A 25195-nucleotide genomic window follows, 5' to 3' on the forward strand; every position below is an offset into this window, starting at 1 on the left:
AGTCTGGGACTCCCCACCATTGACCCTTAGAACTGAAGAAGCTTCTCGGATGAGAGGTGAAACGTCTTCAAGCAACTCAAGAAGTCCAGACGCTTTTCTTTCCAAGCTCCTTAGACTATGATGACCTGGATGACTGAGAACCTTCACAGACTTAAGTATTAAATTAATAGTTGGTTTTCATTCTTTGTTTTTAGATAATTTTTTTTCTATTCGTATCCCCTCGTGTATTTAACTGGCCAGTTCAGTCCAATTTACTTTGGGAAATATTTAATCTGAGGTAGGGATGCACCGATACCGGTATCTGGTATCGGCCTCGATACCACATTTTCTAAAGTACTCGTTAAAAGTTCCCCGATACCGAGGACCGATACCACGGTCTGAGACCTGTCTATGTTTGAGCGGCATGTAAGGGGTTAATCACAGGCGCTGAGTGCCCGCCCCCAGGCCCCGGCTGCGTCTCAGAGCTGGGAGAAGGCGAGGCGAGACAAGTCAGCCGTGTGGAACTATTTCAAAGTGAACGAAGACACGAAAACAAAGGCGGACTGCAAATTGTGCTCATCGAAATTGTCCAGAGGAGGCTCTAAAGGTAGCGCATTTAACACAAGTAATTTAATCAAGCACCTAAAATCCCAACACGACAACGAGTACAAAGAGTTTGCCCACGCTTATTTACCCACGCTTATTTACCCACGCTTATTAGCACAGAGGAGCATAGCTGATGCTAAAGCAGTGGGACGGAAAATAGTTGGGCATTTTAAACATTCCGCCTTAGCCTACTCCCGCCTCGAGGACATTCAGGGACAGCTCAACCAGCCAATAAAGAGACTGCAGCAGGACATACAGACACGCTGGAAGAGCACGTATTACATGACATCAGTCCTATTTTTCCACATATTAATACATTTATGAATTTTGTGCAGGTATAAAGAGCGCTTCTTCTCCAACACTGCTCCAGAGGCCAAGCTGCACCTGAAGCAGGAGCTTCTAGAGGTGAGGCAGAGGGGAGTCGGGCAGAAGCTGCAGAACCTCCTGCTAAACTGTTCCTCAAGGCCCAGGCTGCCGCTGGCAGCAGGTGCTGCCATTGAGCTCGACACATACCTCGGAGACGCCCCAAGCCCTCGTGAAGACAGTCCTCTGAAGTACTGGGGTGTCAACAAAATCAGGTTCCCCACTTTGGCTAAAATAGCCTGTAAATAGCTCTCAGCCCCATGTAGCAGTGTGGACAGTGAAAGGCTTTTTAGCTCAGTGTCACACATTATAGATGAAAACAGAAACAGTCTGACTGCTGATGATGCAGAAAAGCTACTTTTCTTAAAAAACCCTGCCACTCACTGTTTCTCTCCATTTAGTGAGTCATCTTAGACTTGATGTTAATACCTACCTCAGCTGCACTGACTGCCACAGTTCTATGTCAGTGGATGTTGTTAGTTTATTCACATATTGTGCACTAAATGGCAAAGATGTTTATTAATGCCCCTTGTGTTGTCCAAAGCGGCAGAGTTTAAAATAAACTGAAAAATACTTGAGTTGCACTGTCACTGTTTACATTTTTTTTATAATTATTTATTCTGTAATATGTTGCATACAACATGCTTTTATTTTAAATAAATGTTCTTAATTCCAAACCAGTCCCTTGTTTGTTTGTTGTTAAATTATAGGACTAAAGCTGTTACCTGTAAATTTAAATCATGTTTTTATTAAGTACTCGGTATCGGCGAGTACTGAAATGCAAGTACTCGTACTCGTACTGGTTTCCAAAAAAGTGGTATCGGTGCATCCCTAATCTGAGGTAAACATTTTGCTTTTCATTTGACCCCTGACCTGTCTGCTGTAATGCAGGAGGCAGGTTTATGACCTATACTGCAGCCAGACGCCACAGGAAGCCTTCCTCCATGTTTTCTTTACAGTAATTGATTCAGCCAGTTTAAGTCTCCTTTGTTTTTGTGCATTAGATCACTGTGTGGGTTGTGTTGAGTGCTTATGTATTTGTAAGTAGCCATTATGACTTGACTAGTGGTGTTTATCTCTTTTAAGGGTCTAGTATCATCAGTTAATTAGTTTTTACACTTTGCAGGCACTTTGCTGTAAATACAACAACACTGCTGAAAACTCTAATTTAAATAATTACTACTGATGCACCTATCAAATAAACTAACATTTGCACAGGTGTTGAAATGCTGGACTCTTCCTCTCCTAAATCTGTGGCAGAGAAAAAATGTTGCAGGAGTGTTTTTTTTACATGATATGTAAGAAAAATAAGAAAAAGAAAGAAACCCTGTGATTTTAATGTGAATGCATTACTGACATCTTATCCAAACACACATTGTGCACACTACTTTATCCCCTATTACAACTGCAGCTTTTATTAGTGCATGTTCACGGGACTTCTGATTCTATAGGGTCTTGACAAAAGTCTCTGCAATCAATTGATTACAATCAAGTGATTCAATTGAAACATGGAAATCAGCATTTCACCATTTTATACTATACATACATGTTTTGCTTTCAAGACTGGACAGGAGTGGCATGTGGGCGGCATTGTAGAGTGTGTTGACAGGAGGAAAACTTACACGCTCAGTAAATCACCCCCGTCACTACCTAAACCTCAAAGTCTGTAAACAGGAAGTGCATCTGCATGAAAGCTTCTGTTTTATATGCAGACAGATGACCTTTTGATGTAAAACCTTTCTCTGTATCTAGAGAAACACTTTAACTATATATTCAACTATATAGTTTAACATTTGGTCCGTAACTATCATTTAAAAACAATAAAAAGGTTTAAAAGAATATACATAGGCGGCTATAAAGACTGCAGGTCAAACATCGTGCAGATACAGAAGGACCTCCTGGGGTCCAAAATGTCGCACTATTACCGAGCAATGCTTACAATAGTCTTGCATGGTTAGCCAGTTAGACAGATGCAAATGTTAAAGTGCTAAAACAGACATGTAAATAAAATACAACATCATGTTAGCAGCTTATTGGTATTAATGTCTCTTAAAGCTCTCCATGACCTAGCTGCATCTTAACTCTCTGAGCTGCCACAGTCTTATAAACCCACCCGCTGTCTCAGGTCAGCTGATCAGCTGTTCCTGAATGTTCCCAGGACTGAGCGTAAACTTAGAGGACATCGTGCTTTTGCTGCAGCATCTCTGAAACTGTGACACGATCTGCCTTTAGAGATTAGACAGGCTTCTTCTCTGCCTGTTCTTAAATCACTCCTGAAAACTCATCTCTTCACCCTGACCTTTGACACCTTGTAAGATGTTGGTTTTTAGTTTGAGTTTTTTAGTTTATTTTTGCTGTTTTATCTTGTTTTGAAATATAGGGCTGTTTACATTTTTTATGTATTATGTGTTTTATTTTTTTACTGTTATGTTTTATTCTATTGTTCTTAACTCATTTACTGTACAGCACTTTGGTTTTGTCCTGGGTTTTTTAAAGTGCTTTCTCAATAAAGATGGATTGGATTGGACTGGAAGATAAACACTTTAGTTTGCAGTACTGTGGTGAGTTCACAGTAAAGCACTGTGTTGGACTGGCGCACAGTGATTGTGGCGTTCATGGTCAGTGTTAGGTTACCTCAAGTACAGTGGATTCATTTGCATTTAAGCTGATGATGCTTCGATTAAGTCATCAAATTTCACCTTTATATCAGCTCTATAAGCCAATTCTCAGGATACTGTTAGTGTAGGAAATGGAAAGACAACCAAGATATCTGTGAAACGTCTGCTTACATCTTGAATTCAGCTCCGGCGTATGTGGTAAGTTGTTAATGAGTGACTTTAATTGATTCTTTCTTCAGATGTGGCTATACACTCTACTGAGAATAAGCATACTGTCATGATATAAGTGGATCTTCAAAATAGACATCAAAATAGGTCATGGAGAAAATAAGTATAAAAAGTAAAGATCTTATTAGGAATAATACTGTTTGGATAATTATAACTGTTAGGTATTTTAGTACCATGGGAGCATTTACTGGATATTGTTTTATAGTGACATTATACAGGAAAACTCTGTCATTCAACAAGGTTGAAATACCACAGAGATCACTCCCTCAGCTACATTAGTTTCTTAATCTTTTAGACGCCTGTTGAAGGCCAAATGGTTTGTTTCAGATTTCACTAATGAAAGAACTCTTCGTTTTGTGCCTTGAAAATATGTCGCTGAGATAATCACAATTGTAGCTGAACTAATAAACTACACAAAGGATGCTTCTTCACCCAAGGGCAGGAAGACGCTGCCTTATCTTGGTCTGTACTGGTTTAAACTGATAAATCTGCTGTCTCATGAATTTTACCCTCTATATAAACTGTTGTACTTGTGAATAAAGTTGAGTCACTTTGGGAAGACAATCTAAAGCAGTCTCTGTTTTCTTGTTCTCCCAAGCTGCTCCCGAGCTGCTCGTACTAACACGCTGAATGGCATGCTTGAATATTACTTGAGAATATATTTGACTGTGTTACAGACTAAGGGACATTCTCTGCTGATAGGTGAAGGTACATTCTCTGCTGATAGACGTCCACGCCTCGGAGGAAGCCGATCCACGGAGTAGGCCCTGGAAACAGTTTCCTTCAATAACCATCATAAGCAACCGAATCATCTCAACATGTATTTGCTCAAAAATGTATTTATTATCACAAACATGTATTTAATTATCAACAAAAGGAAAATCAACAGTTTCTAGAACTCCAACAGGGGCAGGACTTGGAGGTACTGGGATTTCAGGAGGCAGCAGAATGGTACACTGGTCAGTGTCATTATTATTGACCTGTGATGGTGGATGGCCTTGGAGGGAGCTGAGAGGTAACTCAGACCTCTTGTCTTCAGGACACGTAAAGCAAACATACTCCTTCTCAGCAGCTGGAGACTTAGAGACATCCCAACTCATCAGCCTCATGCGTTTGGGCATCAAATGTTCCTCTTCATCATTAACAGAAAAAGCAGTAGAATATCTGCGCTTTCTGCAGAGACCTACCTCTGCAGTGGGTGGAGGTCTCGGAGGCAGAGGAACATCGCTAGGACACATGAAAAATGTCACTTCATCATCCAGGGATGCATGATCATTTTTCAAATCTGGATTAATGATCTTGTCAGTGTACTTTGCATGGAAGCTGGCATCAGCAGGTGGAGGATTTGAAGAAACTGGAACATCAGAACTCATCAGCCTCATGCGTTTGGGCATCAAATGTTCCTCTTCATCCTCCACAGAAAAAGCAGTAGAATATCTGCGCTTTCTGCAGAGACCTACCTCTGCAGTGGGTGGAGGCACTGGGATTTCAGGAGGCAGCAGAATGGTACACTGGTCAGTGTCATTATTATTGACCTGTGATGGTGGATGGCCTTGGAGGGAGCTGAGAGGTAACTCAGACCTCTTGTCTTCAGGACACGTAAAGCAAACATACTCCTTCTCAGCAGCTGGAGACTTAGAGACATCCCAACTCATCAGCCTCATGCGTTTGGGCATCAAATGTTCCTCTTCATCATTAACAGAAAAAGCAGTAGAATATCTGCGCTTTCTGCAGAGACCTAACTCTGCAGTGGGTGGAGGTCTCGGAGGCAGAGGAACATCAGTAGGACACATGAAAAATGTCACGTCATCATCCAGGGATGAATGATCGTTTTTCAAATCTGGATGCATGATCTTGTCTGTGTCCTTCGACTGAAGGCTGGCATCAGCAGGTGGTGGACTTAGGAGCTCACATGCAGGTGCGCTGATAGGTCGGAACATGAAAGCGGGAACTTCATTGTCCAGAGCACAACGGTCTGCACTGGATGAGCGTGGGAGCTTCTCCTTTGCCTGTGGAGGAGGCAGACTTTGACTTTGTGTTGCAGAGGAACATTTAAGTCATCTGACGTTTTGCTCTGTTACATATTATTATTGTTGTTGTTGGATTTTTCTTTAAAAATTCACATGATTTAATGTTTAGAAACAGACACAGTGAAGGGTAACTTACCACAGCTCGAGCCATTTTAGGCGTCTGTCAAGGCAAAGACGCAGGATTTGGTTTCTCTGTGTAAGATTACAGGACAGTTGTCAGTTTCATTTTCAAGTCAGTTGGATAAATTCATATCAAACTTCTCAAACTGTATCATTAAAGCATTGTTTAGGTGGACAAATATGAAAGATATGAAGATAAAAACAGTAACAGCTGGCAATCAAGGGAAAACAACCTCACGAAAAAGGTCTTAATCATTGTTGTTTTAAAGTAAATCTTTCAGTGCTTACTTCAGTGATTGTTTGAAGTCTCTGTGCTTGTTGTCAGTCGCAGATTTGTGTAAAATATTTGCAGTTTGTGAATAAAGTTTGCAGGAGCTCCAAAGTTTGTCTGTTCAATACCAAAGTAATGAGGAGACTGAGTGCAGGTTTGGAATCCTCAGTGACAGAAGAATGCAGCAATGTTTGAATTTGAATTTGTTATTGTTTTATTAACAACAACTACCAGGATCATACCATAGCAACACAGTGATGCCCAATCAAATGTCAGGTACAAGGGATAGCCCACATACACATCCAACAGCACAGTAAAGCAATGGGCACCAATGCCACCAGTCAGGCCTTAAAAATACTGAGTTATATAACAGCACACTGACAGTGTCTCATCCAAAAATATAAAATGTATAAATACAGTTAATATCATTTTTATTTAAATTTTATTTAATTCTCTTCATATAGTGCCAAACAGATGTCTCAAGTCGTCACTGTTACAACATAGATAAACATGAACATGAAATCCATTATTTAATTCTCTTCCATTCACTCCAGTTCAATTCAATAGCTATATAGATGGATAGACAGATACTGTATTATATACTATATTGATTCCAAATGGAGAATTAATGTGTTATATCACCAGGATAATGAATTCAAGTAGTACAATCTCCAATAAACAGACAACACAGTTCAAGTTCAAAGTGCAATATGTGCAGGATCCAGGCTTTATATTGTAAGATGCAAAATGTTTATATATACATAATATTGTTGAAAAAATAAAGAAAGTTAAAAATCAAAATAAGTTTATTGTCACTGTGGCTGATGTGATTGCAATATGAACCCGGAAGCAGACAAGGGAGAGATGGAACTGAATCTTAACAAAAAAACAAACCATTCATTAGGTTGAAAAACACGAACACAAAACAAGGCCCAGCAAACAGGGGCGGAAACTAAAACTAAAACCTATCCTGGGAATAACTCGGTATGACTATGACAACTATGACAAGAAAAACATGAACATGAATCCGAGGAGGTGCATGCGAGAAACTCTGATGAAAAAACATGAACATGAACATGGACCTAAACAGAATCAGGAGATAACCTGAAACCCGGAATAACGTGAACGGAGGAAAACGCACCAACACTGCCCAGAGGAAGACAGCGGACTTAAATACACAGAAGAGAAAGGAGGGAAGTGGAAACACAGCTGACACAAATGAACCTGACACCACAGGGGAAGCAAAATGAAACACACTGAACATGGAAACACAACCCTTTCATAATAAAAGACGAAACAAGGAGAGACGTGGACGTGTGATAGGCTGAGTTGCCAAATGGCTGGTAGGCTTTTAGCTAGGCTTTAGCTTCAGCCAAGTGGAAGCTAAATTGGCTAGTCATTCATATGTAAATTAGGTTGTTACCTGAGAATTCTGGAGGGGAGTGGGGGTGTGTGAATGATTGCTGATTTCTAACTGCCAACTGCCTCTTTGTTTGCCTGGGGGGGGGCTGCTAAAAGCGGTGAACTTCCTTTTGTGTTCGTCTTGATGCATTCTCAATCATCCAGGAAAATAAATCTCCAAAAGTCACCAACTTGGAGTGGTTAGTTTCCTGAGCCACAAGGAAACTTGTGTTTCAGTTTGCCATCTTAGGGAGAAGGAGGATCATCATAGTTTTGGTGGTTGTATGAACTTAGAATGCATAAACTAATAATTTGTTTTAATTAAAAAACTTTCCCTCTGTCATTTCCTGAGTGTTTCAAAATAAAAGTCCTCTCTTTCATGTTTTGAATGTGAGGCTGTTCCTGTGATGCCTTCAAATCTGTTTCAGTCTGCAGATTTTTACATTTCAGACCCAAAGTGACTCAAACATTTACTTAAAAGAGGTTTTTGTTCGTCTGGGTTTTCCTGCTCAGCAGCGCTAAACAGGCAAAAGCAGAAACACACAAACAGAAAGAAACAGGAAAATATGTGTTTCTGTGAACAATGCAGCAGCAAAATGAAAGACCAGGATTTATTTTTAATGATTGACCAGTGTTGGGTAAGTTACTTTAAATTAGTAACTTAGTTACATTACTAGTTACTTCTATCAAAAGTAACTCAGTTACTTCAAGTTACTCGTTACTTTCAAAGTAACTAGTTACTAGGGAAAGTAACTTTGGTTTTACTCAGAATTCTCTTGTTAATGTGTTGCTTCCATAACTTTGCCAGTCTTCTAGCTTGCTTACCTGCCACAAGTGCACTGTGCCACCTACCTTTTACATCCAACACAAAAACTGCAGTCGTGGTGCTTTCGACTGTACTCAGAACTCGGAAATTCTGCCTTCTGAATAGGAAGATGTAGGTAACACCAGACTGCAGATGAGCTGCATACAGAGCTGGACTGGGACAAAAAAATCAGCCTGGGCATTTTGACTAGAGACCGGCTCACCATTATAGCAAAAATCCTAAAGCCTTTGAATGAAAACAAACGCTGTTGTGACAGTGATGCTCACTGTCTTGATGGTATATATGTATCAATCTATCAATCGTTTGTTGTAAGATTCAGATAATGATTTTTTAAAAGCGAGACATTTTAAACGAGAATAAGAAAGAAAAGTATTTCTTTGTGCCCCCCTTTCCCTGTTAATGCCCTACCTGGCCCCCCTGGCAAAACTTTGCTAGACCCGCCCCTGCACAGTTACCAGCTGTCAGCTACCTAAAAAAGGATCCTGGTGTTATTTGTCTCTCAGAAACAGTTCATAACTTCCCTTCAACTCATCCATGTCACCTAAAAGGTAAACCTGTTTCTCCATCACAGCTCTGATGATTCAGTAAGGACATCTCCTGGTTTCATCTTCATGTTTCCCTCTCACCACATAACCAAACCGACATCATGACCAGCAGCTTTACAGCTGTGGCTCCAGCAAACATCAGCTGATACTAGAAATTAATATGAAATAAATTCTAACAACAGCTGATCAAGCTTAAACGTGCTGCTGTTGTTTAACGTGAACTCCGCTGGTTTCCTCTTTCTGATGCAAAGTGGGCGATAAACAAACAAGAGAAACGATCAGCTGATCATTGATCAGTTTTCATGATTGAAGTAGAAACAGGAGAGGGAGGGGGAGAGAATGAAAGAAGAAGAGGCAGCTGTGCAGCAAAGACACAGAATAACTCCAGCTTTGTGCCTTTTTCATTGTAGCTGAATTACGGGACTAACTGTTCCTTTTCACCTCAATAAGAAATGCGTAATATTTTCTCTGAATACCAGATGAGACGGTTGGCAACTCTAATAACTTATGAACGAAATAAAGTTCAACATCATTAACTTCATAGCACCACCCAGCTGTATAGAAACTCTGTCATGCTAGCTAGTATGCAGTACGGAAAAAGTCAGCATAACGAAAATAAACTCCACCTAAACTTGGTTCATATCTGACCCAGAGAGACTGCAGGTCATAACTTCTTACCTGAAGTTCAGTTCACACTTGGACCGGCGGCTGCCTCGGGTCTCTTTTCCTTCTGCATCCCCCTTTCCCTCCTCCACCTGCTGCCTCCACCACTTGCTAATGTTACTGAATCTGTGGAAGCTCCGCGATAGCCACCACACGGAGTAACGAATAACGAGCCTATCTAAATCCCAGTAACGACTAACGCGTTCCTGATTTTAGTATAATAACTAGTTACCGTGCTCGTTACCACAATAATAACGTAGTTACTGTAACGTGTTACTTAATAACGCGTTAGTCCCAACACTGTGATTGACAAAAACATTAAATGATCATGTTTATTTTCACATAAATGTTCCATCGGTCCTTCTTTTACAATAAGTTTAGAAATGAAAAATAATAATAACACACCAGGAAAAAGCCAACAGCACGAGTCCTGAAAGGCTTAAAGAGAAAATAAACGCACAAAGAATGAAACAAAAAGGCACAAAACCTCAAAACAAGAGTGAATTAAATCTGAGCGACACACAAAGATGCTAAAAGCCCCAAACATGAACCTGTGAGGTCATTAATACCTGTGTGTGTGCATGTTTACATGTCTTTGTGGGGACCAAAATGCCCGTCCCCACAAGTTTGAAGACATTTGTGAGACTCAGAATGTGGTTTTAGTGTCAGGGACAGTCAGGTCAGGGTTAGGCATTCAGTCTTAATGGTTAGAGTAAAAGGCTGAGGAGAGCATGATGTCAAATAGATGTCCCCACAAGGATATGAAAACACAACCGTGTGTGTGTGTTACTGTGAATTTGTGAGACAAGTGAAGATTTCAGAATCAGTGAGAAATGTTTCACTTCCTGTTGGTGAAGAAGAGCAGACTCCTCTTCAGCCACAGAAATGAAGAAGCTTTTATTTTGTCAGCCTGACAAACACGAGCTGAGCCACGAGCAGAGGCGACCCTGCAGAGGTGAAGGTCACAGTCAGAATCAGCGCCAGAGAACCGCACAAGGACGGCCTCATTGGTCACGGCTGAGTTCATTATGTGATGGTAACAAGCTGATTATTACAGAACAGGAAACACACGTCTGCTCATCAAACACCAGCTGCTGCTGCTTTTATCAGTCTGACAACAAAACCTCACAAGAAAGAAGTTTTTGTGAGTTTGCAGCGTTCCTCTAAACTGAAAACTAAAACAGACTGAAAATGGGAACACGCACCCACACTCGAGAGTCAGGCAGCTTAAATGTGTTTGTCTTCATCTGTAGTTACGTTTCATTGGCTGGAAATGTGCTAACTGGAATCCTTCATGAGTCCAGATGAACAAAAACAAGTGTTTACTGCTCCACGCTGCACGAATCTGAATCAAAATCACTCAGACGCGCCCACGTAGGCATTCCACTAAAACCATGTGACCACCTTCACCTTTAAACCTGTCGTGAATATAATTTTAGACTCTTCACTTTATTTTGAAAGAACAGATTTGCAGGAAGTGCGGCTGCTGCAGAAACTCTTCACTTTTCACTGGCTTTAATCTTGAAGGTTTCTCCAGATGTGGAACATTCATGCTAAACATTCAACATCTGACGACCGTCTCCGTGTAAAACACTGACAAACTCAAACTTTATACGGTAACTGACAGATTTATTCCTCCATTTTCAGGCATTTCACAATGAACTTGGATTAGTTTGATGATTTTATTCACGTTGGTGAATAAAACCAGCCAAGAGGCTGATTCCTGCAGAGGAGGAGGCAGAGTGGAGGAATCTGCAGGTTCTGTCTCTAACACACAACCAGAGCTTCAATCATAACGAGCACATAATAAAACCATGATCCCCCCTGATCGACTCTTTTAGCCTGTTTCCTCTGGATCGAACAGGATCTAACAAACCCCAGCTTCTGCTGGGACACTGGTCATCATGGGAGGAAAAAGATGGCTGCCGTGTTGCCGTTTCCTGTCTTACACCAGCATTATACTTCCTGTATCTGTGGGTCTGAGTTTTTAATCAGAGGATGAACTTAAAGCTTTCAGTCTGCTCTACAACCCAGCACCTATCCACACGTCTGCTAAGTGGACTGGAAATCAGTAAAACTTCTACCAGACTTTAGTAAATATTGCATTAAGATGAGCAGACAGATTTTAATCTCAGCATCGTGCACACAGATTTTTCAGGACACTGGAAGAGTTCCTGCCGTGGATTTAGATGTTAGTGTTGTGTGGATGATCCCATTCTGTGATCTTTGTGTTACTAACACTGATGACACCACCGTTATTGGACTCATCTCGGACGGGGATGAGTCTGCCTACAGGAGGGAGGTTGAACGTCTGGTGTCCTGGTGCAGCCACAACAACCTGGTGCTGAATGCCCAGAAGACAGTGGAGATTATTGTGGACTTCAGGACGCACACAGCTCCACTCCCCCCCATCATCCTGACTGACACCCCCATCACCTCTGTGGACTCATTCCGCTTCCTGGGTACCACCATCACCCAGGACCTGAAGTGGGAGCCCACCATCACCTCCGTCATTAAGAAAGCCCAGCAGAGGATGTACTTCCTGAGGCAGCTGAAGAAATTCAACCTGCCAACACGGACGATGATGCAGTTCTACACTGCAATCATCGAGTCCATCCTCACCTCCTCCATCACTGTGTGGTACGCTGGAGCCACTATCAGGGACAAACAGAGACTGCAGCGTGTTGTGCGCTCTGCTGACAAGGTGATTGGCTGCAGACTCCCATCTCTGCAGGACCTGTACACCTCCAGGACACTGGGGCGTGCAGCTCGGATCTCAGCTGACCCTTCTCACCCTGGACACAGTCTGTTTGACCTGCTCCCCTCAGGCAGGAGGCTCCGGTCCATTCGCACCAGAACCTCTCGCCATAAGAACAGTTTCTTCCCCTCTGCTGTTGGACTCATGAACAATAACCGTATGACTGTTCCCACCACTAACACATGACCCTATGCTGTGTTCACTGCATCATTCCATGTTTGGCACTGATCACCACCTGCACTCATGTATATATCATGTATATATTTATCTACTTAGCACTTTTAATTCTTATTCTTATTTTTATTTTCATGTCTATTTAAGCGTAATTTATGACAGTATGTTTGCACTGAAGCACCGCAGCAATTTCCTAATGTTGTAAACCTGCTCAACATTTGGCAATAAAACCCTTTCTGATTCTGATTCTGATGCTTTTACACTTTAGGACCCACGAGACCTCTGCTGCTCAGCCGTCCTGATCGCTGCCTCCACTTTAACCAGAGGCTGTAACCTCTGATCATTTCACCTGCACCGGCAGTAAAACTCTTCTCCACAACCAAACGTGCCATAAACCCGTCACAGCTTCATCATCAGCTCAGTCTCAGCAACATGCAGACGACCGAGCAGCAGAAACTCTGCAGGGAACGTCTGAAGTCTGTTCTTCAGTTTTCCCAGCTCACTGTTTATTGAACATGAGACAGAAAAATAACTTCACCTTTAATGTGAAACTTTTATCGCCTGTGACATGTTTGCAGGAAGTCTTCGTGCTGTGATTTAGTGTCACAGCCATAAATATCACACAAGGTAAAAACTACAAGTCCCAGCATCCTCTGTGTTTAGGGAGGAGCAGTGAAAGTGAAAGTGTTGATCCTCCGTTCAGAGCAGCAGGAGGAGGAAGGTGGAGCTGAGGCAGGTGAGTGTTAACATGAATATGTTTCTTCTTATGACATAAAATAATTCCACGCTGTTCGTGTCTGTGGGTGAAACGTGAGGCCGGTCGGCTCCTCTGAGCGCTGGTTTCCTGTAAGTAGAGAGGAAGTGAGTTTAGCTGAGAGAGCAGGAGGAGAGTGAGAGCTGTGCTGAGGCAGGTGAGTGTTAACACCGCTCTGACATTACTGTGTCTCTGTGGCGGGAACAACAGGCTCCGTCAGTGGAGGCAAAAATAATCAGACTTTGGTTTTTCAAAGGAAACTACTTTATGTTGGGAGAAGCCGCGCGCTCATTGGATAACGACTTGTCAATCTCAAGTTATTAGCCAATGAGCGCGCAGGTTCACAGTAAGACCCGCCCTTATCACGACGGGTTTTAAAACTAAAATGGCGACAGAAACTCTGTGAGTGGAGTTCAGGCTGACTTTATGAAAGTGCGACGTTTGAGCGACTTCCTGTTCTCAGTCCCGGCGTCCTGATCACCGAGGTTTCTGTTGCTCTGATGTCTGATATTGATTATATCGGTAAACAGGCTGTAGGCAGAAACATCAGGTCTGATCTGAAAATCCCTTCAGAAACAAACTTTAAGAGTTTTATGTCCGTGAGGCTGTAAAACTGTAACGTGTCCTGTGATCTATAAACACTCTGTGATGAATAATCTGAAGTCATTTTGAGCCTGACAGTAGTTTCCTGTCACAGAGCAGAAGCTGCAGGCAGTTTTTGGCACCTTTATATTTAATTTATTCCAAAATAAATCAATAAAGGTAGAAAAGAACTCTCAGTGACATTAAAAATCTATTTTTAAAGACAGATGTGACCAAGTGCAACAAATATAAGATGAGATGTTTACAGATATTTGAAGTATTGATCATATGTAGAACACAGAGCAGGTCCAATAACAGAGTCATCCTGCTCACAAACAGCAGTTTGGTTTCATGAGCTCACTTCCTGCAGTGATCCTCAGCTTCTCTCCAAAGGAGCCGTAACATGTGGGCTCCTCACCATGATGATGATCCCAAACACACTGAGTTCCTTCATCCACCTGATCATGTACTTATTAAATAATGTGATGGTTTTGGTGTTTTTTAAAGACTTTGAGCCTCTAAAATAACTGGTTTGGACTTTAGGGCCAAAGCTCCAACATTAGAAAGCCGTCAGTGTGATGCTTCCAGTACAACAGCACCTCTGAGTGTGTGTGTTTACCTCTCAGACTAACTCCACCCTGACATCAAGAAGATGGAGGAAGAGGACGGAGCAGCATCCAGCTGTGTGTCTGTGAGGAGTGACGGAGTTACACAAACACCTCCACCTTACAGTCATGGACCTGCAGCAATAATGTAAGAACACTACTAACTTTATTAGTCATTTCAACATAACCATGACAGAATCATTGATCTGTGATTGGTTCAAACTGTTTGATCTGAGTTTGATTTTTATTGACTTGTTTTCTTGCTAAGATCTGAACTCTGTAAGTTTAAGTGAAGTCAGTGCAGCAGAATCAGAGAGAAGAGCTGAGAACAAACTGAGTTCATTCAGAGACAGAAAAAACCGCTGATGATTGGCTGACCTGTCAGCGTTATGAGACAGACACAATATCACAGAGGGATCAGCTGATCATATGGCTGTCAGAGAGAACTGATCAGTTATTGATGTTTGTGTTTGCAGAGGTCAGAGGTCACAGTCTCCAGCATCCAGCTGTGTGTCTGTGAGGAGTGACTCGTCCAAAGAAAAAGTTCCTCCACACTTCAGTGATGAACCTGCAGCAACAATGTTCTTCAATCATGGAGCTCAGCTGACCATGTAAGAGAGCTGCTGACTCAGAGTTCAAAGGTTGTTTCTATAAATGTTCTGCCAGTGACATCATAACTTAACCTAACACTGGTCTGTGTATGAAGTATCATTTAGTGGCAGTTGTTAAAGTTGTATAATGATGATGCTAGTTTGGGGTGTATTTTCCTGCTGATGCAAATGCATCTACTTTGCCCTTTGTCTGGTGCTTTGGACAAAGACGTCCAATGAAACTCAGAACAACACAGTTTGCACCACCAGCAGGCAGAGGAAGTGGCTGACATCCAGAAATCCTACCAGTGGCTGAACAAAGCTGGACTGAAAGACAGCACAGAGGCACTAATCATGGCAGCACAGGAACAAGCTCCGAGCACAAGACCCATAGAGCCCGGGGTCTACATGGCTCTTTTTGGGGGGGTTGTGTTGTATTAATAGTGACTTTGTTTCTTTGGACCTGACCAAAATCTTTTGTTTTTCAGTTCAGTTGCAACATTGACTAACACTAATGCAGGGGTCGGCAACCTGCGGCTCTTTAGTCCTTACAGTGCGGCTCCTCGTGGTTTGGGAAAATAAATTAGAAGTATTTAGCTGAAGTGTATTTTATTTATGTTCTTTTTTAACTTGTAGTTCTAAATTGGAAGATTATTGTGATATTGAAATATAAAAATAAAATTATATTTTTTTATTTTTTGATCGTTCAAATAAGCGTCACACTCGTGGAAGCCGGTGTACCCGCCGAAACGCCGTGCATTTATCGAGACTTTCAGCCCCAGGAAGGCCAATTATGGATCTTCGGATCCACATTATGTCAGCAGCTGTTCTCCACCGTGAACTATGTTAAAAACAAACACCGCTCACGCCTCACAGACGACAGCTTACAGTCCTGTAAAGATGAAAGTGACTTCGTACAGCCCCGACCTGCAGACGCTGTGCGCAGAGGTTCAGGAGCAGAAGTCCCGTTGTAAACATATCACGGCAGACCCGACGATGTTTGCATGAACTCGCTTTTCAGCTTCTCTTTATTGACCACTTTTCACACACGGTTGCTGTACGCACACAGCCGGCTGTAGCTTTGCAGCTCACAGCCCGACACACACCAACACAACAGCACAGACGTTAAGGCGGCGAGGCGTGATTGCGGGTGCCGCTCAGGTGCGTCCGCCTCGCCGCTGCAGACCACGCCCCGCCACACACATTAACCAGGTAAAATACATATTTAGGCAGAATTTTGCAAATATCTATTTTTCATCTTTCAGCAGCATAGAGCTTTTTTTCCAATTATTTTTTAAAAGTCAGGTCAAGGCTCCAAAAGCCCAAAGGAGATATAAGGGTGGCGGCTCACAGCAGTTTTTGTTTGCTACATCATTTTAGTTCAGCTGGGTGTCTTTCCTTTGGTTATATTTCTTTAAGAGTTCAAATGTGTTCATTACATAAATAACATGTAATTTTCTCTGTAGCACTTCATGGATTTCATAAGCAACACACCTTAGTTGTTCACACAAAGCATAAAGGTAAAAAACAGTATATACAGTGTTATCTTCATTCTAGATGTCAAAAAGTATTTGTGGCTCCCAGTGTTTTCTTTTGCGTGGAAACTGGCTCCAAATGGCTCTTTGGGTCCTGAAGGTTGCTGACCCCTGACCTAATGGTATATTTTTTTAGCTGGATCGTTCTATAAAAACATGAATCAAATCTGAGAAAAGTTTCCACCTGACCTGTTGAATGTTATTGAAGCCAGAAGTTTGCCTTCATACTGTGTTCCTTGCATGCCTTTTGTGGTGTACTAATTGATGTGAAATGAATGCAATGTGGTTGTGTTTGCAGAGGTCAGAGGTCACAGTCTCCAGTATCCAGCTGTGTGTCTGTGAGGAGTGACTGGTCCAGAAACACACCTCCATATTTCAGTGATGAACCTGCAGCAACAATGTTCTTCAATCATGGAGCTCAGCTGACCATGTAAGAGAGCTGCTGACTCAGAGTTCAAAGGTTGTTTCTATAAATGTTCTGCCAGTGACATCATAAATGATTCCTAATGGTGGTCCGGGTACGATAATGCTAGTATCAATCGTAGTAGTAATGCAATCCAAGGTAATGATTTCTTCTCTGTTGCTGTGAACGTCTCTGCAGCCGTCTGTACTCTAATCTGAGACAACTATTACTGACAGAAACCATCACATCATCCAGTTTGTGTGTTTGCAGCTGCTTAAAAGATTTTAAACAGAGATTAATCTGTAATTCATGTGATGTGTTTGTGTTTGCAGAGGTCAGAGGTCACAGTCTCCAGCATCCAGCTGTGTGTCTGTGAGGAGTGACCGGTCCAAAGAAATAGGTCCTCCATATTTCAGTCATGAACCTGCAGCAACAATGTTCTTCAATCATGGAGCTCAGCTGACCATGTAAGAGAGCTGCTGACTCATTTACGGGTGTTTGAAATTCTGTGACCACTTTGTAATTTTAGTTTATATTTTTAAAGTGTTTTTATTTGTAGTTGCCTGTATTTTTATTACACTGTGTGTAACGTGGTGGTTTGTGCTGTTTGGGATCGTTTTGGTGTATTTGTGTCAGAACATCAGATAAATGATTTCATCACATTTTAAAAGAAAGTATCAGGATAATAATCTGAACTGAGTCATCAGAAATAGAAAGATGGTCTCAACAGGCCACTGAGCTGATCTCCAAAGAAATGCAGAAGATTGAAGAGTCCGAGGCTGTTTATTTGTCACAGGCATCGTCATACACGTACAACACAGTGAAATGTGCTGAGCTGCTCCTGTGACTGGACAAAACATTAGAAACAATCATTAAATGAAATAATGAAACATTGTGCAGATGTAATGTTAAAGTGCTTTGTGCCACATTAGCACAGCATGTACTGACAGAGCAGTGCAAGCAGAACAAAGCAAATGAGCAAAGTGATGTAAACAGAGTAACTGAACAGAGTGAGCAGAGTAATATCAGCAGTAATGAAGCAGCAGGATCAGTGTAGCAGCGTGTGACGTCATAATGAATCAGGTATGATCTGAAATATGACAGTGAGACAAGAACATGATGTAAGGTCCTGTTTAAACCCTGATGGTGATGCTATGAGGGGAGCATGTTCTGATTTAGGACTTGGATGGTCTGAGGATAGAAGCTCCTCTCTGTTTGTGTCCTGATGGTGCAGAAGCTTCTGCCTGATTGTAGAAGGAGCTGAAGCCAGCATCATCCCAGAGGTGAAGCTCCTCTGTGTGCAGACCTGAGGTCAGATTCCTCCAGGCTGATGTTCAGGATCTACAGAAACGTGTGGTTGTAGTTATTGCTGCACTGTGTGCTGACAGCAGATCCTCAGAACAAAGCGCTGCACACGTGTTCTTTACAAACATCTGTACATAGAAAATATGGATCATGGCAGTGAATGAACACGTTTCTGTCATTTGTTTCATTGGCTTCTTTTTTCTGCCTGTGTTCATGTGATTAATGTCTAACACATAAACAGGTTTGTAATCAAACATCACATCATCAGGGAGGCATCATGAAACAAAGTTACTGCTGGAGGCTGAACTCAATTTGGTGGCAATGTTCAAAAATATCACTCAGATCATTTCAAAGCTTTTAGTTCTTCTTCTTCACTTCTGTAAAATAATAGAAAGGAAATCAGAACCCAGAAGTTCACTTCCTGATGACTGAACTCTTTCAAAATAAAGCTGAAAGCTCTGAATATGACACCGCTGCTCCACCACAGTTTTTAGAGGAGGTCAAAGGTCAGTTGAAAGTGATGGATCCCAAACTTCCAGTACATCCAGTGAAGGACATAATCAGCTCTGTGATGAAGGCTTTTACTGTGGAGTTTGTAGGCTGATCACTCTGTGTTTAATAAGACAGGCAGGAACAGCAAAGGAAACTTGGATTCTGAACTCAAACACAAGTTTCTCCACTTTGACTTTTCTCTGTGACCATCAGAGCTTCTGCACAGTGTCATCAAATCTGGATGTTTGTCACTGACAGTCAATGATTTTAGTGATAAAGAAATGTGTTCACAGAGGGAGGAAGAGGAAGAGGAGTGGTGTCTGTGAGGAGGAGCAGCTGTCCTGCTGTGCTTTGTGTCAGGACGTCCTGAAGGATCCAGTCTCTACCAGCTGTGGACACTGGTTCTGCAGACAGTGCATGTCCTCATACTGGGACCAGTCTGCTTCATCAGGAGACTGGTCCTGTCCCCAGTGTGGAGAAAGATCCAGAAGCAGAGCTGGACTGCAGACAGCCAGTCAGAGCAGCTGTGTACAAAGTAAGACTGAACATCTGTCTGCTGATGGACTCATTTCTGAAAACTGGACTTCTTGTTGTTGTTCAGACATTGAAGAGTTTTCTTTCTGTTTTTCTTTCTTTCAGCAGATGTTGGTCTTCAGGAGGTTTTAGATGAACATAAGATCAGTCTGAGGAGGAGATGTGAACGTGTGACTGAAGGAAGTGATGAAACAGGAAGTAGAACCCTCCTCAACAGGATCTACACTGAGCTCTACATCACAGAGGGACAGAGTGAAGAGGTTCATAGCCAACATGAGGTGAGGCAGCTGGAGACAGCTTCCAAGATGGACGCCCTCCATGACACTCCAATCAGGTGCCAGGACATCTTTAAAGCCTTACCTGACCAACAGAGACCCATCAGAGTGGTTCTGACCAACGGCGTGGCTGGTGTTGGAAAAACCTTCTCAGTGCAGAAGTTCACTCTGGACTGGGCAGAGGGCTTGGAGAACCAACATGTCAGTGTGGTGGTTCTGCTTTCATTCAGGGAGCTGAACCTGATCAGAGAGGAGCAGTACAGTCTTCTGGAGCTGCTCCATGTTTTCCATCCAACACTACAGAAGGTCACAGCAGAGAAGCTGGCTGTCTCTCAGCTTTTGTTCATCTTTGACGGCCTGGATGAAAGCAGACTTTCATTGGATTTCACCAACAGGAAGCTGCTGTCTGATGTCACACAGAAGTCATCAGTCAGCCAGCTGCTGACAAACCTCATCCAGGGGAATCTGCTTCCCTCGGCTCTCGTCTGGATAACTTCCCGACCTGCAGCAGCCAATCAGATCCCTCCTACATGTGTTGACAGGCTAACAGAAGTACGAGGCTTCACTGACGCCCAGAAAGAGGAGTACTTCAGGAGGAGATTCAGTGATGAAGAGCTGTCCAGCAGAATCATCTCCCACATGAAGACATCCAGGAGCCTCCACATCATGTGTAGAATCCCAGTCTTCTGCTGGATCACTGCTACAGTTCTGGAGCACATGTTGACTACAGAGCAGAGAGGAGAGCTGCCCAAGACCCTGACTGACATGTACTCACACTTCCTGCTGGTTCAGACAAAGAGGAAGAAGAACAAGTACCACGAGGGACATGAGACGAGTCCACAGGAGCTGACGGAGGCTGACAGGGAAGTTCTTCTGAAGCTGGGGAGGCTGGCGTTTGAACATCTGGAGAAAGGAAACATCATGTTCTACCAAGAAGACCTGGAACAGTGTGGTCTGGATGTGACAGAGGCCTCGGTGTACTCAGGAGTTTGTACAGAGATCTTCAAAAGAGAGTGTGTGATCTTCCAGAAACCAGTCTACTGCTTTGTTCATCTGAGCATCCAGGAGTTTCTGGCTGCAGTCTACATGTTCCACTGTTTCACCAACAGGAAGACAGAGGTGCTGAAGAACTTCTTGGGAAAAAAATACAAAGAGTCATCTCTGGATGATTTTTTGATGGAAACACTAACAAAATCCTTCAGGAGTAAAAATGGTCGTCTGGACCTGTTTGTCCGCTTCCTTCATGGCCTCTGTCTGGAGTCCAACCAGAGACTCTTAGGAGGTCTGCTGGGTCAGACAGAGAACAGTCCAGAAACCATCCAGAGTGTCATCAAGAACCTGAAGAATAACAAGAAGCTTAAAATCTCTCCTGACAGAAGCATCAACATCTTCCACTGTCTGATGGAGATTAACGACCTCTCATTACACCAGGAGATCCAAGAGTTCCTGAAGTCAGAGAACAGATCAAAGAAGAAACTCACTATGATCCAGTGCTCAGCTCTGGCCTTCATGCTGCAGATGTCAGAGGAGGTTCTGGATGAGTTGGACCTGCAGAAGTACAACACATCAGCAGAGGGACGACAGAGACTGATTCCAGCTGTGAGGAACTGCAGAAAGGCTCGGTGAGTCCAAGATTTGTTATTCAGAAATGCAGAAGCTGGAGGATGTTTGGTCATTTGTTCTGACACAAGCTGTTGTGTAATATTTTTGAAAGAGTTTCCAAAACCAAATTTGTGTAAAGTTGGAAATAAACATTTCCAGTTAACTCTGTCAAACGTTTTTTCTGCATCTAAAGAAAATATTGTAGTTTCGATGTTTTTACTGCATGAGTAGTCTATGAAACTAAGTAATCTACGTGTATTTGTTGATGAGTGCCGACCTTTTATGAAACCAGTTTGGTCAGGATGAATTAAGAGGGGGGTTATTTTCTCTAATCTCTTTGAGAGAGCTTTGCAGATTATTTTAAGGTCTACATTTATAAGGGATATTGGACGATAGCTTGAGGGATGTACAGGGTCTTTGCCTGGTTTTAGCAGGAGACTAATGTTTGCAGAATTCATATTTGATGGAAGTCTGCCCTTTTCTTTGATTTCCAACAACGTTCTGTAAAAAACTGGTGCCAGAATCGTCCAGAATTCTTTGTAGAATTCTGCCATCTGGACCTGGAGCCTTATTATTGGGCATACTTATCAGGGCTTCCTGGAGTTCACCCGGCGTCACCTGGTGAATCCACTGACATTGCTTGACTGTCTAGTAATTTTGGAAGAGTTACGCTGTCAAGAAACTACTAAATGTCTTTTTTAGACGCGTTTATTTGTGGTGAATATAAAGTTTCATAGAAATCCCTAAAAATGTTGTTCATTCTTTCAGGTCATACATTGTGTTCCCAGATCATCTTTAACAGCACATATAGTTGTTTTTTCTTTATTTATTTTTAACTGGTTAGCTAAAAATCAACCAAATTTGTTACTGTGTTCAAATTTTTGGGGTATTTTGTTCAGTATTTCCTAAGTCCACTCTTTTTTAAAAATATTTAACAAAGTCTTCATCTCAGTGTCTGAGATGTCACTCAGCAGTGAGCTGCTGACCAAAAAATAATCCAGGCGAGAGTAGGAGTGATGGACATGTGAGAAGAAAGTACAGTCGTGGCCAAAAAGTTTTGAGAATGACACAAATATTAGTTTTCACAAAGTTTGCTGCTAAACTGCTTTTAGATCTTTGTTTCAGTTGTGTCTGTGATGTACTGAAATATAATGACAAGCACTTCATACGTTTCAAAGGCTTTTATTGACAATTACATGACATTTATGCAAACAGTCAGTATTTGCAGTGTTGGCCCTTCTTTTTCAGGACCTCTGCAATTCGACTGGGCGTGCTCTCAGTCAAATCCTGACTGACAGCAACCCATTCTGTCATAATCACTTCTTGGAGTTTGTCAGAATTAGTGGGTTTTTGTTTCCTCCACCCGCCTCTTGAGGATTGACCACAAATTCTCAATTGGATTAAGATCTGGGGACCTGGTCCCCGAGCCAGTTATCACTTTTGCCTTATGGCACGGTGCTGTGGAACGCCAGGACTGCCATAATGAAATAATTAAATACACCATTAAATAATTAATTAAATGTGGCAATAATTAATTAAAATTGGAAATAATTAAATAAATATTTACAACACATTTAAATAAGTATTGACAGTTTTAATTAATTATTTAATGATGTATTTATTTAATTCATTTTGGCACTTTTGTCCCCTTCATGTCTCAACTTGAAATCATTTTATCTGTCAGCCTCACCCATCAAACTAAGTGGGCGGGGTTAACGCTGCCACTGCAGCTTCTCTAGCATTTGATTGGTTGCCGTGCAAAGTAAGTCAAGACAGGTCGATCCTAGATAATCGATTGCTTGTGTGGCCTTGGGGCAGCCAGGTATCCCAGAATGCATTTCAAATCACCGTCAGCAATGGTGGTGTAAAGTTATAAAATATCCTGTTTTTCTGTCACCAACTACACTTTTAACAGTGTTTTAGCCGCGACTGTCGCAGCGTAATCTTCACACGTCTGGTCAGGTTGTCAACATAGAACATGTTTGCAAAAGTGCTCAGATGTTTTCAGAGATTTCACTCGCTCTGCTAACAGTCAGCTGACAGAGAGCACCGAGCTCACAGCCCCGGTGTTCCAGCTTAACTGTTTTTGGGGTTTTTTTGGGGGGGGGGTTACGTTACCCAGTTTGTTTACATATTCCACTGTCCGTGTTCCACATGTTGCATTTGCAGATTCTCATTTTCACCGTCTTTTTCCGCCTTGTGTCTCTGTGCTTCTGTAACATAAAGAACGAGCTGACGTGTTTCTCAGGACACCAGCGATCAGCTCAACAGGCCCTCAGTTTACCTGCATGCATCCTCCTCCTCACCTGTCAGCTGTTTAGCTGCTAATTCAAGAAACGCGCCCACGTGACCTGGTGATAGTCACAGTTTAACTGGGCAGCCGGTGCTCGATATAACGCAATGTCAGCGCATTTTTCTGCACAAGATAAGTAAATATAGTTTTTTCCCCGAGCGCAGAGCTGCTGAAGCTTGTTTCCCTACAGAGCACTTTATAGGCGAACCAACTTCATCAGCAGCTGATGTCCAATCACACAGCTTTGAAACCTCAGCTGAGTTTTAGCTCTCAGTGGTTAAACGCTGGACTTAATTCACTCAGGTTCTGTCTGTCGGGTCACGTTTACTTCGCTGTTTTATTTACAACTGAGCAAATCGGTTTGGCTGAGGTTAAACTGCATGTCTCCAAAAGTTGATTCTGTTCATCTGGACGTAGCGTTTTGTTTCGTCATCATCCAGGTGACTTCTTCAGTCTCAGCTGACTGCAGGTTTCAATCTTATAAACAGTACATTTGCATAATGACTGAAACCAGCCCACTGAAGGAACAATGGGCTGGGAGGTCAGTTCATTAATCAGAATTATGCAAACTGTCACAGCCATTGATCAACAACCACTGATCAATGTCCATGAGTCCCATTCACAGAGAGTTGGGGAATGGCTGCAATCACAGCATGTAAGATGGTGACAGATGTACCCTTAGGCTCCTCCTCGATTCAGAGATGGTCTTTCCCTTTTCACTTACTTCCCTGGATGATTGAGAATGCATCAAGACGTCATAACTTCATAGTTTTACTGAAGTTTAATGGTTCACTGTGTTAGACTGAACCGTTCGCTTTTCTTTATCTGGTGTGTTTTGGATTTAACAGTGAATTTTGAGATTAAACTGACTTTTAAAATGTTTTTATACAAAGAGGAAAGAGACGGCGTATTTCCACCGAGAGGAGCAGAGCTTGCAACAGCGTGTTCAGACTGCAACCTGGGCAGAAATATTACATCATCTGGTTTTTAATAGTTATTCAACTGTATTCTAAGCACCAGCGATCTGTTAGAATTTTTAGAGTTTACTTAACTAAAAATAAACGAGGTTAACATATAATTTGTGTGATTGTTTTTGTTTGTTTGTGTGTGTTTCGGTCATGTTATGTTTACCTGTCAAAGGCTTGTTAGAAACTATGAAACACATCATGCAGACTTCTGGATGTTAGAAGAAAACTAATACTGCTCATGAATGAGACTAAAGGCAGGAAGGTGTCCTGTAAAACTAAACATGTTAATAGGACCTCCCTATTTATATCATAGTTTATGATATCCGGTTGTTCAGTCTGACGTCACTAGCCGTGTCTGGGTCTAAACTCCGCTGCAGGTCCATATATCAAACGATCACTATGGCATTACTGAGAGTTGAAAAACTGTCTAAAGTCTTTCATCTTTAATAAAATGATCAGCGTTCTGCTCTACCAGGTGTAACAATTGAGTTTAACATCCAGGCATCCATGAAAACGGAATTTATGACAATTAACGGAGTTAGAAGTTAGCAGGGAGTTAGCTCGCTAGCTTCTATCTAAATACAATATAGCATGTCCTGACTGCGGGGTTTTGGAAACAAATTAAAACGTACAGCTCTGCTATCACTTCCAGCATAAATGAAGACAGAAAACTAA

General features: G+C 42.1%; 3 protein-coding genes across 3 annotated transcripts in view; all 3 read left to right on the forward strand.

Annotated features, from left to right (window-relative positions):
- Window positions 1-25195, forward strand: part of LOC113017716 (NACHT, LRR and PYD domains-containing protein 12-like) — a 1242929-nt gene that overhangs the window by 968192 nt on the left and 249542 nt on the right. The gene's annotated exons all lie outside the window — the stretch shown is intronic.
- LOC145419390 (protein NLRC3-like) overlaps window positions 1-25195 on the forward strand; it is a 250300-nt gene that overhangs the window by 199539 nt on the left and 25566 nt on the right. The gene's annotated exons all lie outside the window — the stretch shown is intronic.
- LOC145423966 (protein NLRC3-like) lies at window positions 18510-21283 on the forward strand. The gene is made up of 2 exons (XM_080296808.1): window positions 18510-19383; window positions 19488-21283. Exons 1-2 carry the CDS (start codon window positions 19110-19112, stop codon window positions 21281-21283), a joined length of 2070 nt encoding a protein of 689 aa, XP_080152934.1. The 5' UTR covers window positions 18510-19109.

The sequence above is a fragment of the Astatotilapia calliptera genome, chromosome 23 (assembly GCF_964374335.1).
Source record: "Astatotilapia calliptera chromosome 23, fAstCal68.1, whole genome shotgun sequence".
Taxonomy (NCBI): domain Eukaryota; kingdom Metazoa; phylum Chordata; class Actinopteri; order Cichliformes; family Cichlidae; genus Astatotilapia; species Astatotilapia calliptera.

Bases quoted from the DNA above. Each gene is read 5' to 3' on its own strand.
- LOC145423966 (XM_080296808.1), top strand. From the start codon at position 19,110: ATGATTTTAGTGATAAAGAAATGTGTTCACAGAGGGAGGAAGAGGAAG. The intron at 19,384-19,487 runs GTAAGACTGAAC...TCTTTCTTTCAG, and splicing joins TCAGAGCAGCTGTGTACAAA to CAGATGTTGGTCTTCAGGAG.